The 18,424-nt window shown below is 39.2% G+C and overlaps 1 protein-coding gene across 22 annotated transcripts in view; it reads left to right on the top strand.

Moving 5' to 3' along the window:
• adgrb2 (adhesion G protein-coupled receptor B2) overlaps positions 1-18,424 on the top strand; it is a 191,960-nt gene that overhangs the window by 93,988 nt on the left and 79,548 nt on the right. For 18 of the 22 annotated variants that reach the window (XR_004213002.1, XR_004213003.1, XM_031854094.1 and 15 more), the window contains 5 exons: positions 7,189-7,350; positions 13,684-13,848; positions 14,246-14,410; positions 15,723-15,824; positions 17,718-17,824. Coding sequence is in view for 20 of the 22 variants with exons in the window: in XM_031854094.1 (XP_031709954.1) it covers positions 7,189-7,350; positions 13,684-13,848; positions 14,246-14,410; positions 15,723-15,824; positions 17,718-17,824 (701 nt within the window). In the remaining 2 variants the exon portion in view is untranslated. The remainder of the gene's footprint in view (positions 1-7,188; positions 7,351-13,683; positions 13,849-14,245; positions 14,411-15,722; positions 15,825-17,717; positions 17,825-18,424) is intronic. The other 4 variants (XM_031854107.1, XM_031854113.1, XM_031854114.1 and 1 more) reach the window with 1 other exon arrangement.

Consider the following 18,424-nt stretch of genomic DNA (forward strand, 5'->3'; position numbering starts at 1 on the left):
ATATATAGATGTGTATGTATTTATATAGATATATATATATATGAAAGCATAGCTACAACAGCTTTTGCTTTGAGGATTTAGTTATTCTTTTTAGATGCAATGGCAGCTCCATAATATATTCAACCAATCAATTGCATTGTCATCTGCATACATGCTCTGCCATTCAGGGTGAGTGCATTCGACCATATCTACTTGCTACACAAAGGCAAGAGCACAATGAAGAGCACCTCGTCCTTTTTTTCCTCTCCAACATATACAACACAATCAAGCTTGATCAGGTCACCGAGGGAACTTGTGTACTACTCATCCTGGATAATGTTGAGTTCTGCTCTGGTTTGATTGCCAGGGTAGGCCTTTACTAGATGGAATTGTGAAGTACTGCCTGTCCTGCTCTGGTTTGATTGGTTGTCCTGATTGCAATCGAACTGGAATCCTGTATGGCACTGGCTTTCTCCTGCCTGGCCTCTGTCCCTCCTCTAATCCACTGCTTATGCTCAGTCCATAACCAGAGGATGGCAAAATATCAGTGCTGCTTGGTAATACCGCAGTAGATGAATCATCTAGATGTAATGAACCTCCTTGCTCCTCATGCAATTGTAGCATTCTTTAACCTGCAGACAAGCAAAGGTAGCAAAGTTGTTTTTTTAGTTCTATCACCACACTAGATGAGCAACACAGGTTTAAAGATTTTTCATTTTGCCTGGAGCTAGCAGTTTGAGGCTGCATTATCCGATACTAGCACAATACCCATTGATCTCTAACTGAACTATTGAAGATTTAGTAGCGTTATGGTTAATGTAGGTTCAAGGTTTTGACAAGGATGGGATAAAAAAATCAATATTCACGGTCCTTTTATTTTTGATTTTTGTTTTACTTTCCTTTGTAAGTCAACAAATCGATGCAGTACTCTTTTAAGACTAAGGCTCCACCAGAAGGGAGACTGCAACGTATTCTGCTGGCTTCACAATGTATTGCCTGTCCACTTGCATGTTTCTCTTGCCATGTATGTTTTTCCATGTGTGAACCTGTCAAGGTTTGCACAAGGCAACACCTCCCTGTCACCTGAGGAATTGCATCTGTGGTGGCGTTTTGGAAAGTAGATGAACAACATCATCACTGGTGTTCTTACCATCCTTTACCTTAAGTGTGCCAAGCCAAAAGTAGCTTATGCTGACACCTTTAGCTTGATCACGATACAAAAATAATCACAAATGGATCTTTTTGTAATATGAATCCTCCTGGCTTTTAAGTAGAATCAAAGGAATCAAGTCTGATATGATATCCGTCTACACCACCAGCTTTCTGCACAATAATATTACAAAATGAGTGATTGCTGATGTCCTGGCTGTCTGACTAGGGCAATGATTGGGGACTGACCGTGGGCCTGTCTAAGGGACATTTTTTTGTTAAAAAGCCTGCATTGTCCCTTGACTGCCAGAGGGAATGAAAGCATGGCCCTCTATTCTGGTTGGCAGACAGTGGGGTAGTCTCTAGGCTAACCTCGCTGATCCCAGTGATACCTAAGAGAGTGCATCACAGGAAGATGGCATGAATGTCCTCCATACACGGCAATTCTAATAATGACAGTATTACCTTTGAGGACAGACTATAAAATGAAAAGTCATGGCCATAACTTCTCTGGGGACAGATAACTCAAAGCAAAAGTGGGGCTACTGCTGTCTAAATGTCAGTGTCACAGCATGGGGTGTAGTGACTGGGCTTTAGACGCTACATTTATAGAGCCCCATCATTGGACAAGGCCTTTAGATCCATTAGTTACTTGAAAGTTAGTGGATGAGGAACTTTTTATGGGAAGCAGCATCTATGGGGTTGAATAGGCTAATCCTGATTTACTAGGCATATGTGCACATATCAGTAACTAAACACTGGTATATATATTCAAATTAGACAAAAACGTCCTGTGTGTGGTGTTGCATTGTGAGTGCTTTTGTGGACTCACCCCTTAGAAAATATGTTAATTCATTTCTATGTGTACCACATATTGTGTGCGTTCCCTGAGTGTTTGTATCTGTCTACTTTCCGCACAGGATGTATGTGTGTTAGTGATGTTAATATGTAGTTTTCATTGTTTGTGTGTGTGCCGGGCATAAGTTGTGGGTGATCCCTGTCATAATACTTAAAATGTAATTCAGTGTCTTCGATTTGCATTTTCTCTACGATGAAGTATACTTCATTGTGTGCATTTTTAGCACATGTGTGCGTTCACATGTAAGTAAGGAGTCAGTTAGTGCTTACTCATGTTTCTCAACCGCCCCGCAAAAGAAAAGAAAAAAGATACAAGAAGCAAAAGAAACATTTTCCTTTCCTGGTTGGTGTGTATGCTAATCTTGTTTTTATGCAAATGTGCCAACACGATTTGTATGTCTAAGTGCCTCATTTTCCATTCAGTGTCGATATAAATATCCTCAGCCGCTCCTTTGATGGGATATTGGTTGCTGTGTTATGTTCCGTTTATTATTTCATTTTCCCCCCCACTCCTCTGATGTTTTCTGACGTGGTTCTGGAGGGCTGTCGGGCCACTCCTGGGATTGCCTGAATGCGATCACACCAAATTCAAAAAGACTGGGAATGTGGGGGTGTTAGCAAGGAGACATAAAAGTGTTTAATGAACTTCGTGTGGTTGACTTTTTAAAATAATGTTCCTTTTTTATTTCTTCTTTGATTTAATTTGGGGTAGAATTTGTTTGTTTGATTTGTTGATCTCTTTGCTACTGGATTCAAGCTTTGTATTCTCTCTAGCCCATTAAACAAACACATATAGTAAAATACACACACACACACACACACACACACACACACACACACACACACACACTAATCAGGACTGAAGTAATTTCAACTTTCAATCCAATCACTGAAATCACAATTTTATACGTCAAATACTAAAACAATAATAACTAAATTGATGCTCTCAATATAAATAATGTTGCCAATAGGTTTGCTCTAAAATCAAAGAACTCCATTAGTTAAAATTGGAGTATACATACACAGGCACAGTGAATTTTCCACCCTGATGTTTAGAAATTACTGATTTATCCGGAAGATGTTCAAATGAAATGTTTTTACCACAGATCCTCTGTTTCATACTGATGCATTTACTTGCAATCACAAACATACACATAATCATAATTGCACTCAGGCATAACCCAGCACATATTGTTTCAAAGGTTCTCCCAGAGTTTCCTGACGCCGGGAGAGTGCTGCCGGCATACTTGATTTTCGTTTGCCAGAAATTTCTATTCTGCTTTTTACAATTTATTTGTTTGTGCACACGTTAGGACTTAGAAGTACGGGTGTGTTGTGAGTGTGGGTGGATATGTCTCCAGGCACATCTGCATGCGTGTGTGTTCGTCTGCAAGAGTTAGGGAACATCAAAGAAAAGTAGCTTGGTCAGAAAACCAATGGAGTGAAAATGGACATTTTTTTTCTCCTCGTTTTTTCATGGGTAAAACTCTTAAATTAAGGTGAAACAGATAATCAATTTTAAGTAATGGTCTGGCACTTTACAAAGCAAACTAGGCAGTAATTGGTCCGGCAAATTAACTTTTTTTTTTTTTTTTTTTCAGAATATGCTGTGAAGTAGAAGGCGTTCATGCCCCTAACTGGGCAAAGTGAAGTACTACCCCTAGTGTTGTTCTATTTAGCTACTGCTCATTTGCCACAGATTCAGTGACATTTAAAACACGGAGTGGCACAATGGTGCATTATGAATACAGTATGTCTGGGTCAGCGCGTAGTCAAACGCTGCAACATCACACTTCCAATAATCATTCAACCAAGAGACTGAGGGCGCATGCAAGGATGCTGTCATGAAATCGTGGCAGAATCATGCAGATGGCAAAAACACAAATATACACACACACACACATAGCCTATTACATAAAATTCTGAATAATGCAACCATACTGCGCTATGACCTCAGATGAAATTGCTGGTAATGATGGTAATGATTAGGATCAATATGATTCATGTTCTACACTGCATTCGCAAAAGCTAGAAATAAGTCATCAAAAGTTAATATCTTCATACAGAATGCATCATTATATCAGATAATTGCATATAGATTTTAAAGACGTGTATGGAAGTCATACATCCTTATTATGCTTATGCTTATTGATAATGGTGATGCGCATGTGTGCTCTGCTAAATGTGTATGGATTTGTTTAAATGAAGGAGGTCGAGCATGGACATTTTATCTTCTCTTATCTGAGCTTACTTGCATTCGGATCAGAAACCCGGGTCAGAGTAAGTGAGTCTGTGCTATTTGTGCATTTTTCAGCTACAAAATTTGAATCTAACTCTCACAGATCTGAATTTCTGGAGGTCATGAACTTGATTTTGTGACCGGTTGTTATGAGACACAGATATGTCACTTTGTGGTTTGATCACCAGTGATCAGTTTGTTGTTTAATTCTTTTTTCTGTGCTTGCTGCTGTAAACATGCTCTTTTCAACCTCCCTCTGCGACTACAACCCTGATGGCAAGCAACTCCCTTTTAATGTGCACAGATGATAGTTGTTTGTGTCAAGAGAAAATATAAGTGACACAATTGCTCTGTGCTTCTTTGTTTATGACTGGAAATATTACTCTGCGGATTTACCTTGTCACCAAAAGGTGGTGTAATACAATCCTAATCCCAGTATCTGAAGACATTTTTATCATGATTCATGTTTAATTTGCTTATCTGCTTTTACCCTTCTTGCCATATCCAATTGCTATTTTCTCCTTTTAATGTGTCTTCGTCCCAAAGCTGCCTCAAGCTTGATTTTATTGGCTAATTGATTGGCTTTGCGCAGTCAGACTTCGGATACACCTGTATTGGGTCTGAGAGATGAAGATTTGATTTGGATGAATAAGTAATGCCCTACAAGCAATCTTGTAGTGTTATTGTTAAAAAAAAAAAAAATTATTGGAGTTTGTTGTATCAAGTTGCCTCTGTCTCCTGAGAAGGTTTTGCAATTTGGGATAAGATACCTCCAAGAAATCCATTTGCACTTTGAGGGTGCCGGTTATATTTTTCATCATGATTTATTAAATTGAATATTTTGGAAAGAGGTCTTGTTTTAAGTTTTGTACCAATGTATTTTGGTTGACGTGCTTCAGCACATAACATTTCCCATGATCCTGCATTAAAATACAGCATTTCAAATAGCTAACAACTGTTCCACTGACACAACTTTCCAAGCCGGTGTTACTAAATTGCAATTTCAAAGCTCACAAATCTTTATTTGGTGGCTGTGACTGTTGCACCATGAAATAGTCCATTTAAAATAAATGAAATTGGGACTGGTTGTTTGTTGTTGGCTACAGTATTAAACCAAATTAAACCTCAACCCAAACAATACTTAAAGTTGAGAACTGTGTTGCCAGTTGTTAATCCATTACTTATTAAATTGTTAAGGTGCAACAAGAGACTGACATACAATTATGCTACCCCAGTCGATGCTATTTGGTTATTTAGTCTTAGTTCTTTCCATAACTTTTGTAACTTGTGTTTTTTTTAGGGAAATGTACTTTAAAATGATTGTTAAACAGCATATCCTTTTGAGGTATGTTTACCATATTAGGTATTAGCAGGCTAACTTTAGCTTTGGCAGTTGGTTAACTTAGCTATGCAACACTTGTACCTGACAGTTAGTAGGCATGCATATTCAACTACTAATCTCAGAGTAAGAATTTATTTGTGTGGTGGAACCCTGTTAAATTAAATTAAATTTAGTGGTGTGTAAATCTCAACTTAATACTTTTAACACGGCTTTTGTGAGTTTTAATTTAAGAACAGCTAGTGCAACTGACTCCAATTTAGCAAGGCTATAGCAAGTGAGCTTACTTGACAGATAATTTCGTTAAAATTAACAGTAAAGCAACAAAATACGACACAAATGCTTTTGCTGTTTTTCTCTGCAACATATAACAGCTTTGTACAGAAGCTAAAAACACACTGATACCATGTTTTGCTGAATTTAAGGATATATCACTGTTTATGTGTTCCTCATATCTCCGTACTTTTTAATACCACCGTCTTCTTCTTCTCTCTGAGCCTTCTACTCCTGCTCCTCTGAGCCTTCCTTCACAGAGTAGACTTAATTATTTATCGCCATGATTTATTTAGCTTTGCTCAACACAGGAGCAGCAATCTCCATCCTGCTGTCTCCAACTTTCTCTCCCTCCCTCCCTCTGTACCTCCCCATCTCTACATCTTGCTTTCTATCTTTCTTCCAGCATCTCTCCAAATCCTCTCCTCTCCTCTCTCTTTCCTCCATCTCTTTCAACATAGCTTAATCTCCTCTAGTCTCTGACTGAACACGTCTGTTTTCCAAATAACCTGCTCCATTTCTTGGCCTCTGCATTTTTTATTCCAAAGTCTTTCAAACTTTATGAGCCCACATATGTTTGTGTTCTTTCAAATCTGTTTATGATCTCACACATCCATCTGTTTTTATTCTCTTCGACGTTCAATAAACAATCAATGTCTTTTGTATTATTTCTGTCATTATTCCCTCTAATCTCAAATCAGACATGTCCAGATTATTCAAGCAATTATTTGTGGCACAATCTGCCAGTGTCACATGCCTCAAACACGGATAGACATATTTGTCCAAGAACTTGCTCTGAGTGAAGCCATGTTCATTATCTGCAAAGTGTTTGTGCAACTCCACTGCTCATTTACTGTATTTGCATGTATTTTATTTCCATATGTTGGTGAAATGTACAGTAAAGATGAAATAACAGGGAAGGAAGAAAGATGATGAATATTTGTAATACTTGAATTGGTGTTTTATGTCATTGGAGTCTTTGGATATTTTGGTTCACTCTATATAATTATTGAAAGCTCTAATAATTTCAGAAGCAAACTAAACGCATTCATTTCATGACCTGGGCTGCATGACTTCAAATGCCGAATGTCCATTCCTAATTCATGTAGCAACATAGCATCATGTAGCAACATATCATTGTCACGGTTTCTTTTCCATTGGAACTGGAATGGTTTTGTGGAGTTCAGAAGGTAACTTCATTCATGTTGTTGTTTTTTCAAGGAATGTGCTCAGATTCATTTATTATCTCATGTTTCTCTCATTCTCTAACCCTCTTGCCTGCGATTGGATGCTCCAACCCCTCCCTCCCTCATTCCTCATCCCCATGTTGTGCGTTTGTGGGCATTTGCAGTGCATGGGCTGTGGGAGGAGTGGTCGCTATGGAGTCTGTGCTCCGTGACCTGTGGGAGGGGCTCCAGGACGCGAACCAGGAAGTGTGTGAACGAAGGCATGGCCGTGGCTTGTGGACAGCCCGAGGTTCAGACCAAACTCTGCAACATAGCAGTGTGTCCTGGTTAGTACCATCCCCATCTACATGATACACCCAGTCTCTCACTCGTTGCCTCTCCGCCTACTCATTCATGACTATTTCTGTTTTCTTCCAAACCACAAGAATCAAAACCAAATACAACTGGGTTACTGTTAAAGCTCTTGAATGTACATGCACATGCAATTATAGTTTGTGTTCTTCCAATAAAGCATTGTTAGGGGAGACAGTGATGTCAAAATACATCAAAATAAAATTCCATATCCACACCAATACAAATTCAGCTAAACTAAATCACTTTATTTTCTGCTGTAATGTATGGACAAAGACTTCATCACCAGCCCCCTTTTCTTATGTGTTTCAATAATTTTTAGTTGGACTTAGCAATGTTAGCGGCCTAGGCTGAAATATCTCAACAATGATTAGGTTAATTGCCATAATATGTTGTACAGACTATCATGGTTCCAACAGGCTGAAACCCAGATATGTTACTGATTACCCTGATTTTTTCTCCAGCATTTGTTGTTTTGACTTTGATTATTGAAAAAAATATTGGATAGATTGCCATAAACTTTGGCAAGATGTTCATGTCCTCCCTCAGGATAAGTTGTAAAAACTGTGGTTATCCGTTTCTCATCATCAGATTAAAATATGTCCAGTACTTTTGTTTATGGCCAAATACCTGAAAAATCAATGACCTTCCCATCAACTTCAGATGTACTTTGTGTTTGGTGAAAATTATCGAATGTTGGCATTCTAAACTAAGATAGTAAATATGGTAAACATTTGCCTGCTAAAGCATATTAGCATTGACATTGTGAGCATGTTAGCCTGCTGACATTAGCATTTAGCTCAATGCTCAACCAGGCTGTTTACCATCAGTCTTTGTTACAGTTTGCTATCTTCTTCTCCTTATTTCTATTTTGTCTGATGTTTTTAGGAAGGAGTTATCCACTATCTGTTTGTACCTTGTTTTCGTTGTTAATAAAAACATATACATATAGCTAATTTAGGCTAACGTGTGACAATGTTCAGAAGGGGAGTAACCAACTTGGAATAATGCATGAACACTTCTAATCCTAAATATTGGAACGTATTTCTGTTTTTCTCACTTCCATATTGATCTCTGGTAAGCCATGGGATTCTCAGCCATTTTTTTTCACTCAGCCACCCTGAGGGGTCGTAACCAGGTAAAGCCCTTTGGTTGGACTTTCCGGCTTCCTCCATGGTTGGCTTGGTTTACATTGCTGAGCAGTCCTGCAGTGAAGCTCTTAAGCTATTGTCTCTGAGATTACCTGTTAGGCCTATACCTATACCTTGTCAAGAACAGGAATAAGTCACTGGAGCAGCCCCATCTAATTCTCTTGTCAATTGTACCTGAGGACTTTATTCCAATCTGGCTCAGACTGTCCAGCCGAAACATCTTTATCAGGCTGCATCGGAGTGGAAAAGGACAGCCCAGCGATTGAAATAACATCTCAATAGAGCAGACTGTCAAGAGACAGCCGGGGAGGTTTTGACCCATGACTACCGCAGCCTATCACAGAGCAGCTTTCTGGGTGAAGATGTCAACTCATCTACTAAGATGTAAATACTAGCCAACCTCATTCTGAGCGACTCATTAGATACATGGTGGAGTTTGGGGCGACCGTGGCTCACTGGCTTAAGAGGGTTTTCTGGTAACCGCAGGGTCAACGGTTCACGACTGGGACGTGCCACGTGTCGAAGTGTCCCTGAGCAAGACACTGAACCCCCGGCTCCCCAGACGCCTGTCATTGGCAGCCCACTCCTCCCTATATACAGGGATGGGTTAAATGCAGAGGTCAAATTTCGTGTATGTGTATATGTATATGACAATGAAAGGGTTTTGTTAAATCTTGCCCAAACGAAAAAGCCTTTTTTAAACTTAAAGTATACTTGAGGCATATTCATTGCCACTGCACGATTTTAATTTTGTATTTCAAGTGTCCCTTTAGAAAACCACTTACTTTGAAAGCATTAACATTAGAAGGGAGTATTTATTTCAGTGATTTAATTTGATACATGGTTTCTGCGTTGGCAGAATGTAAATGGATTCTCCATAGCATTGGGATAATGGCATTAATGGATGCACAGACACTAAAACACAAGACAGTTTATAACACAATTGGTGGCTGCTTTCTGAACAACAACCTTTTTATTTCCTGAATTGATTTCAGGTTGAGTGAGAGTGTGTGCTTGTATAGTATGTAATCCCTCACAGGCTGAGCAATTATCACAGGGTAAGTGCTTTTTATTTATTGCTGCTAAGGTATCCTGTATATACAGTATATTTATGTGAATGATGTTGGAGCCTGTATGGGCTAAAGCCTTTTTGTGTTCTCACGCTTCCGACTAATATTTATTTATTTATTGAGCTTTTTTTTTTTAGTTTTAATGTTTTTCAAAGCAATAGTTTTATACGGTTCATATTTAAATAAAACAAAAACATCCCCATTGCCAGACAAAGAGGCTGCAAAGTTATGTCTCAAAGAGGGAGGAATAGGGAGACGTCGTAATCCGAAGTATGGCCTCCGGGATGTTTTGCCATGCTGTTCTGGGAACAGGGATAGAAAGAGAGATTTTGGGAGAAAGGAGAGGCTCTTCCTTCAAGGGCCTTAAGGAAATCTTTGTATGTGTGTCCTCATATGGTTTATGTGTTTATGTATGAGGGTTTGAATCTATCACAACAAATACAGCGTGCTTTTGGGAGTTCAAAGGCAGTGGGACTTTGGAATACCAGCATAGGCCTCTTGGCAGAAACGGCCATCTATAGAAAATAGAGCTTTGATGGATCTAATGTGTTTGTGTGTGTGTGTGTGTGTGTGTGTGTGTGTGTGTGTGTGTGTGTGTGTGTGCGTGCGCATGCATGTGCATGTATGTACGTGTCAGTGATTGGATCTCACTGCAAACAATATACTCAGACTTTTAACTGGCTAATACTGTCTATAGTACAGTGTGTTAAATTCATGTACAAATTTTACTCTTACTCTCAATATTGTTTTTTTCAATCTTGCTTCACAGTGGCTTGTCGCTTATGTAGACACGTGTGAACACATCAAACAAATACTTGCACACGTGGGCAGAGCTTAATAATGTTAATATGGCAGCTATTGTATTGAACAAAGGCAATCAACAGGCAAAGAGTAAAAAGAAATGTCATACCTGAGTAATTAATTTGATTTTATCAGATCTTTTGAAAGGCTGACTGAAAGGCACTCATGTGAAGGAGGGGAGCTGGTCGGGAATTGCCTTCATCCCTGTATGTTTATTTTTTTCTCGCAATATTAACAGTCAAGTTGTAGCTAAGCATATCAGATCTTTTTTTATGTTATTTTGCTACTTTTTGTTCTACACACATTGCAAAAGCTTCTTACAATCACCACTAATTTCTACAAAATCTTTGCATGTTTTACAGTGTTTTCACAATGATGGAAAGAGGAGGAGATGGTTTGTTCTTCTTTGGGAAGCTGTTCCAGACTTGTCACTTTAGTTACTCAGAATTAGACTTGGGGAAATGTCACGTTCACACTTGCATTCGAGCTCACTCATGCTCACCCAGCTCATTCTGTAAATGTCATCCCCAACACAGTGCTGTTCCCAGCACAGTAACAGCAGCACACAGCGTGATTGACCACATTACCAAGGAGAGTTGGCAATGCTTTCCCACTTGGGGAGAACCAGACAAATACATTTACACCACTGTATTTCACTTTATCTTTTACTTAAAGCCCCTGTGTGTAGGTTAGAATGTGTGCTTCAATATATAATTTTTAGCCCCAAAAAAGAACAGTTCTCACTTTGAATTGATATTCTTGTTCATATGGGAAACAAATAGGCAAATAAATAGACTAATAGGCTACTACAGTCCTACAGAACGTACACAATGGCTTGCAAGGCTGCAATCACAGGTTCCGTCTTTTATATATGATCATTAAATGTTCGCATTGCCTTAGCTAACATTCATTCCATACATTTTCAAAAATACTTAGCTTTAACTATGAGCAAGATTTATACATTATTCATTTCTATTCAGCATAGATTAGTCACTATACACAGGTCTACATCGGGTCAGCATGACTGTAGGTTACATTAAATTAAATTGAATAAAACTTGTAATCAGAGTTTAAGGCACCACTAATTAATAATTGAACTAATGGCTTTGTGCGATGTGAAAAATGTTGCTTCTTGTGATATACCCACAGAGAATTCTCACCCAACTCTGCACTGTAAAGTGTTTTACTGTATTTTAGTTCACTGTTTTACTTTTACAGCTTTACTGTTTTTATTCAGTCCCATTTTCATCGACCTCCGACCTCCAGCAGAGAGCAACTGTTTTAAGCAAAACTGTTCTGATAAAACCACTGGAAGCTACTTCCCCAGCACTTAACAGCAAACAGATAAAGTAGCAACCAGCAGGTGAACACTTATTTCATTTTATCTTATTTAACCATTTAGCCATGATCATCCCAGTGATATTTAGAATCTCTTTTACAAGGCGGTCTTGACCAAGATGGCAGCGTAAAAGTTTCACCACATAAAAACACAGATAGAAAACTTAATTACAACATAAATAATAAATAAATGCACTTAAAAAATGTTGCGGGTCTTCGTAATGATGCACCTAATTTGATCTGAGGTTGCAGCTACTGTTATTGGTGTCAGTAAAGAACATGGATAAGAAAGCAGTGTAATAGGCCCTTCAACAAAAATGTAACAATGTTCCATACAACGGTTCTATAAGTAGTGCAAACCAACTGTTTCATACATACTGCACTGATGTGTGCGGAAACCCGAATTAGAGATGAATCGTAACGCAGCATGACTACGCAGCATGACTTGTTTCCATAGTTAACACCTCATTACAAATTACATTACAATACACTTGACATGCTGTTTAAAAGACAATTTGTCTTTAAGCAACAAAATGTGTGCATGTGTTGGATTTAATTTTTTTTTTCTTTTTTTTTAAACATAAGTGACAGTGCTGCTAACAGAAGGAGGCATTGCACCGTTACTCAACTCAAAATGATTACCTCTAGGAATGTGTGTTTGGTTCACAGGAGTAAGGACAAGCAATTTATCTCAGAATAACAACTGACTATTCAGTGCAATTAAAGTTACATAACCTAGAGCGTGATTGGTCTGAAAACTTTACAATAAAAACAGCATTTACGAAATGGTTCTTTAAAGACATATGAGCAGGTAAAACACAATTAGATACCACCCCCTTAAGACAACCAACTGAAGTAATAGTGTGGTTGAACAATAGTAACCCTGAGGCATTATCAAGCTGCTATTCAGGATACAGGGGTGCTTTTGTTAGCATGTTGCCTAGAATCTCAAAGGACAGGATTTAAGTATTTTCAAACCAGTAGCAACAATTATAAATTGCAACAATATATTAAGACCCTTTGTTCAACAGTATTCTGAAATACAAATAGCCATGATCACAGGTCAGTAATTGGTTTCTCTGTCAAGTTTTTTGTATCAAAGAACTTAAATCAAAAATATGTGGAATGAATTAAAAGAACTCACTGAGTTTATTTATCACAGATTTCCATATGCTGTCGTACATTTTCAAAGCAGAACATTGTGTTCTTTCTGTGACACAGATCCTCAGAATTGTCTTATAACCAGCTTTGAAGTTGATAACATACCAAAAAGCATTGCCTGCACTCACTATAAATGATTAATCTCCCTGTTTTTTATTATCACATTTTTTTGGGAGTTTGCATATTTCATTCGACAACTCAATTACACCAGCAATGCTCCCTTATTAAAGGGGACATTGGGGGCTTTGATTACACCTGGGCGTGTCATCAGGCTTTGGTTAAGCTATTTGGTATTCATGCATCATCTGACAGGCAGTGCTGGATTGTATTGATATTGTGTTTTTTTCCTTTGTCTGTTTCTGCACAAACACCAGTCAAGAGAAATCTGAAATCTGGTGCCTTTCTAATAACACTTTGAATGGAAATCTAACATCTGTACTCTGTTTGAACTCTTTAAAACACAGCAGGAAAGGAATTGTAATCAGCTTTCATAACAGTTTGAAATATTTCAAATGTCCAGAGGAACATGAAACGTGCTATTTTTGGAAAAGCAAATATCCTCTGTAATTTATTTATATTCTGTTCACTTGTAGCCTACTCACTTTCTCTGTCCTGTCTTTTCTCCCTTTGCACCTTTCTTTTCCCCTTACATCCTCTTTGCTATCCTTCATGAATCTGGATCAATTGATCCCGATTTCCCTGTATGCCCCAACATATTCTTCCCGCCACTTTCATCCATTTCCCTGTCTCTCCATATCCACTTCCATCTCTCCCTCCCTCTGTCCAGTGGAGGGCCAGTGGTTGGAGTGGGGGCTGTGGTCGAGATGCAGTGTGACTTGTAACGCAGGAACCCAGCAGAGGCAGCGACGCTGCAGTGCATCGGTGCACGGCTGGGCTGAATGTAAGGGCCCCCATCAGGAGAGCAGAGATTGCACCAATCCTTCCTGCAGTGGTAAGTCGTAGAAAATAATGCTTAGCATTCACACTCACGTGCTCTGGAACGACATTATGCAAATATGCAACAGGCATTATCGAAAGGCATTGGTATTTATTTTTTTCCCTGATTCGTGTATTCCAGCAATTTATGGGTTGATTTGGCTTGTGAGTCTGTTTTGACAGCGAACCTCCGGAGGACAGAAATACTGTGTTTTATTAATAAGCGAGATTATTTACGTCTCATGCTATTCAAAAATTGAAAAGATTTAGAAATTGCTGCCTTGTATCGTACATTTGGTATTCATCAACAACTCCCATTATTAATTTTTTTACCTTACTTGCTGGTCTCGTTCCCTCTCACCCTTCTTCCCCGCTCCCCAAACTTCCCCGGCGGTGCTTTCTTCCTGTTCTAGGTGGAGGTAACTGGGGCAGCTGGAACCACTGGAGTCTCTGCAGCAAGACATGTGACTCCGGTTGGCAGCGTCGCTTCAGGATGTGTGACGGCACCGGACAACAGGGCTACCCCTGCGATGGCTCGGGAGAGGAGGTCCGGTCCTGTAATGACAAGAAGTGCCCTGGTCAGTGACTCAGTGAATGTGTGTGTGTGTGTGTGTGTGTGTGTGTGTGAGCTGAGAAAATAAGCCCATTATATGTATGCTGATGTACATATCATTGATGCTTGAAAACTCTGTATCACCACTTCTTTTGCCTTCGACGTTTAGTTTCCTGCGTGGGTGGATTTCTCTGCATGCCTCTCCTAGTTGGTCTCCTAGTTGAAGAGAGAAGCGTGCGTGTATCTGTGTGAGCCCAATCTGCACATGCACAGTATTTATCAGGCAGAATGGAAGTGATTCCCAGTGGTTCGCACCACAGCCAAAGGCTTCTATCGCAATTTTAGAACTGCCTTCTTCTCATTTTTATGCGCCTCTTGTCTGTCTTTTCATCAATTCACCTACCCATCCGTCTTTACCTCGTTATTGATTTTGCATGTCCGCGCCTTGTCGCGCTCTCCTTGCATCCTCTCAGTTTACCTAAGAGATACTCCGATTCTCCTTATATCTCTCCTCTTTAACAGTGTTTTTATCGCGCTCACTGTCTTGCGCTTGCTTGCACTATTTCTGTGTTTCTCTGCCTGTTAGTGGGAGAGACGGCTAATGTCAGAGTGTCAGCAGCTGCAGGAAATAGTGTGGTTTAATAAGCATACCTCTTGACTGAAATTGTGTGCGCATGTGAATGTGCAAGTGTATGTTCTGTACAAGCCTGAATGCCACATGTGTACGTGGTTGCTTTGAGCTCTGACAGGCTACAAATGATAAACCTCTGAGTGCAGCCTCCACCATGACCCCTTTGTTTTGAGTAGCTCCCGAAACCTCTTTTACACAAGACGAGGATCTTGTCTGTTGGCATTTCAGGGGAACATCATATCATATTTTCTCTCTTTCAGCGTCTCTCTCTCTCTTTTTCTTCCTCTCTCTTCCCTCTCCGTCCCTCTTCATCTCTCTGCATCGCCGCTGCCAACACTCGTCTGGCCCCTCGGAATATCTTCAGAGTGCTCTCCCCCATTTTTTTTCATCAGGGTTATGAAAGAGAGGGAGGGGGGGAAAATAGATGAATAAAGAGAGGGGGTAAGATGAAGAGGGAATGAGATACTGTACTGAGGCAGTGACACTGACAGAGAGCACTGGGCAATGTACAAGGGAATAAGATTGGGAGCTGCTGCAGGAGAACATTGATTTGAATCTTGTTTTTTGTGCTTCTCAGACTCCCTTTTTTTTCGCTGCTACGTATCTCTGTGGGAGTTTGTGCGTGGTGATTTTTCTTATTTTCTTCGTGCCTGCTAGACTGTGCTACATTTCACTTTTTCGATGTATTTCTCACCTACCTCTACAGCTCCTCATGAGATATGTAAAGAAGATCACCTTCTCACTATGTCATGGAAGAGAGCCTCAGCTGGAGAAACTGTCTACAACAAGTGTCCAACTAACGCCACTGGTCAGTCGCATGATATGCTTTTGCCAAAATCTGGTAGCTGTAAGCGTATTTCAAGTCTTTAGTAAAAAATCAGAGGTGATGTTAAACAATACAACAGTGTTGGCAGTTTATAAAATACACAAACCAGTCATAAGGTAGAATTAGACAATGTGTAACAGGCACAAAAAAATGTCCCACATGACTAACAGAAGTCGTCAGCGCTCATGTTGGCACTCAGTAGTTAGCACTCAGTAGTTAGCACTCTGTAGTTAGCACTCAGTAGTTAGCACTCAGTAGTTAGCATAAGCAACAGCTACAGAACGAGAAAATAAAGAACCTATAGAAACGCAATGGCATTCTTAAACAAAAGAAAACCCACAGGAAGAAAAAATAGAAAATGTCCAATAGACGTTAAACGTGTCAAACAGGAGATACTGACGTTTATTAGTACCGTGAATAAACGTGAGCACCTGGTAGTTAGCATGAGCTAAGCTACCTACAGTGAGAAAAATAAAGCAGACACTCATACTCAATAGAAAATCATCCAGTAGTTTTTCATGAGCAGAGCTAGTTAACGGGGAATAGAAAGAAACAACAGAAACTCAAACTTAATCAAAATAAATCCACACGAAGAACAATTCGAAGATGTTAACTGGCATAAAAAAAATCTCCAAAAAGGAGAAACAGAAGTTTGTTAGCCCCATAAATGGATGTCACCACTTGGTAGTTACAGGGACAGAAATAAAGAACTAAAAGAAATTCATACTTCATCAACAAAAACTCCAAGAAAATAAAAGCCTTGATGTAATGCTTCTAATGTTTCACTGTCATGTGGGAAATGCAGTGCAACGACAACCCAGCAGTCATATCATTAGTACCAAAGAAAACATGGTAAAATAGATACAATTGTAATCAGGATATCCTAAATTACTCAACTCTCTGTGTTTTAAAAAATGAGATGTGCTCTGCGTCTGGATCAAATAGGTACTCGGATTGATTTAAATGCGTAAGGCTCATCCATGTTGTCCCTAAACAGTATCACTATTTTGAGCTTTGGTGTACAGAGGCGGTAATTATAATATTTCCAACTCATGTAATATCCTGCAAATCCTTAATTAGTAGCACACATGTCCTTCTTGAATGTAGTCAAACCTTATTTGTGTGTTATCACAGCAACGCTAATCTAAACTAAGGAGTTACTAGCAGCTGGCTGCCAAACCTTTCCTTTCATACTTCCATAAGCAGAAAAAAATAGCCTTCATTTCCATTACACACAAGACAAGAGCAGATGTGGTTCAGAATACCTGTAATATCCCCATGTTTTCTACATCTTTTTAACTATGGTGTGGGCTCTGACATCAAAATACGACTGCATAAATTTGGTAGCTTGCCAGAAAAACATTTAAGCTTCACGAACATTACATTTAAGGTAAATCAATTACTAACTAAATTTGAATAACCATTAAACTACAGTTTCATTATGTCACCCTCTTACTAAAAGGCAGAGCCACACTTCACTAAGTGCATAATTACCTGGCCAGGGAAAAGGTTTTGTCTTTTTGAAGTATTTTTGAAGCCTTTTCCAGTTTGCGGGCTGCCAAACACCTTAATGTTACATGTGATAAATGGGAATAACTCTTGTCTATCGAATCCAAGCAAGATGTTCATATGTTTTTGGCAGTAATATGAATTTCTATAATAAGTACAACAATCTTTCTCCATTCCCCATCATGTACATCGTACTTAGGCACAACAACAGGTTTATTGACCATAAATGAAAGGCTTTCCTGATCACAGTCAGTGACTATTGGACAACATATTACAGTAATAGATTATGTGTTCCCAGACCGCTTTCCTTTCTAAATTTGTTGAATTCCATGTAAAGTATTTGTCTCTGCTTCTCTCTTTGTCTAGGATCTGCTAGTCGTCGTTGCATGCTGGACAATAATGGAGTTGCTTTCTGGGGTCCTCCGAGCTTCGCCAGATGCGTCTCACTTGAATATAGATATTTACATTTAACTGTAAGTTCCCTTTTTTCACATATACTACATACTCTGAAACTCTTCAGCAAGAAGAAAAAACAAGATGTGTATATTCTTCCATCACTTGAGCCAGTATCACCTTCTATCATAACTCACCTTCATCAAACTTGTCTGTCTCGTTAGTGAATTTATGAGAAAGTGAAGGTTTTTTTCTTTAAAGTTAGTTATGTGCCGTCTTCATTGTCCTTTTTTCACCCATTATGTACCTCTGTTCAACTTCCTTTTGTAAAAGGTTTACTCAAAATAGCACTGTGTCTTTACTCGGGGCTTGACGGTATCTCTAATTAGCTTTTCCAGAGCTTTGTGCTCACACTTTATCAATTAATGAACGTAGCTAATGAATGTGTTCATCAGCCAGACTGTTTTCCCGCTCTGTGAACTTCAACCCCTCTCATCTCCTCGATGATGGCAGAGGGAGATGGGGGTCAGGGATTGTATGCGACGAAGCTGATTGCACTGTTAGCTTCTGTTCCCACCTTTCATTAACACCAGGAGTCAATAATTAATTTTCTGTGATTGCTGTTATCTTCAGTTCTTTCAGTCTCTCTCTCTCTCTCTCGCTCTCTCTCTGAAATTCAC

Source organism: Anarrhichthys ocellatus, unplaced genomic scaffold (genome assembly GCF_004355925.1).
Source record: "Anarrhichthys ocellatus isolate YVR2014 unplaced genomic scaffold, GSC_Weel_1.0 scaffold14, whole genome shotgun sequence".
Classification (NCBI taxonomy): domain Eukaryota; kingdom Metazoa; phylum Chordata; class Actinopteri; order Perciformes; family Anarhichadidae; genus Anarrhichthys; species Anarrhichthys ocellatus.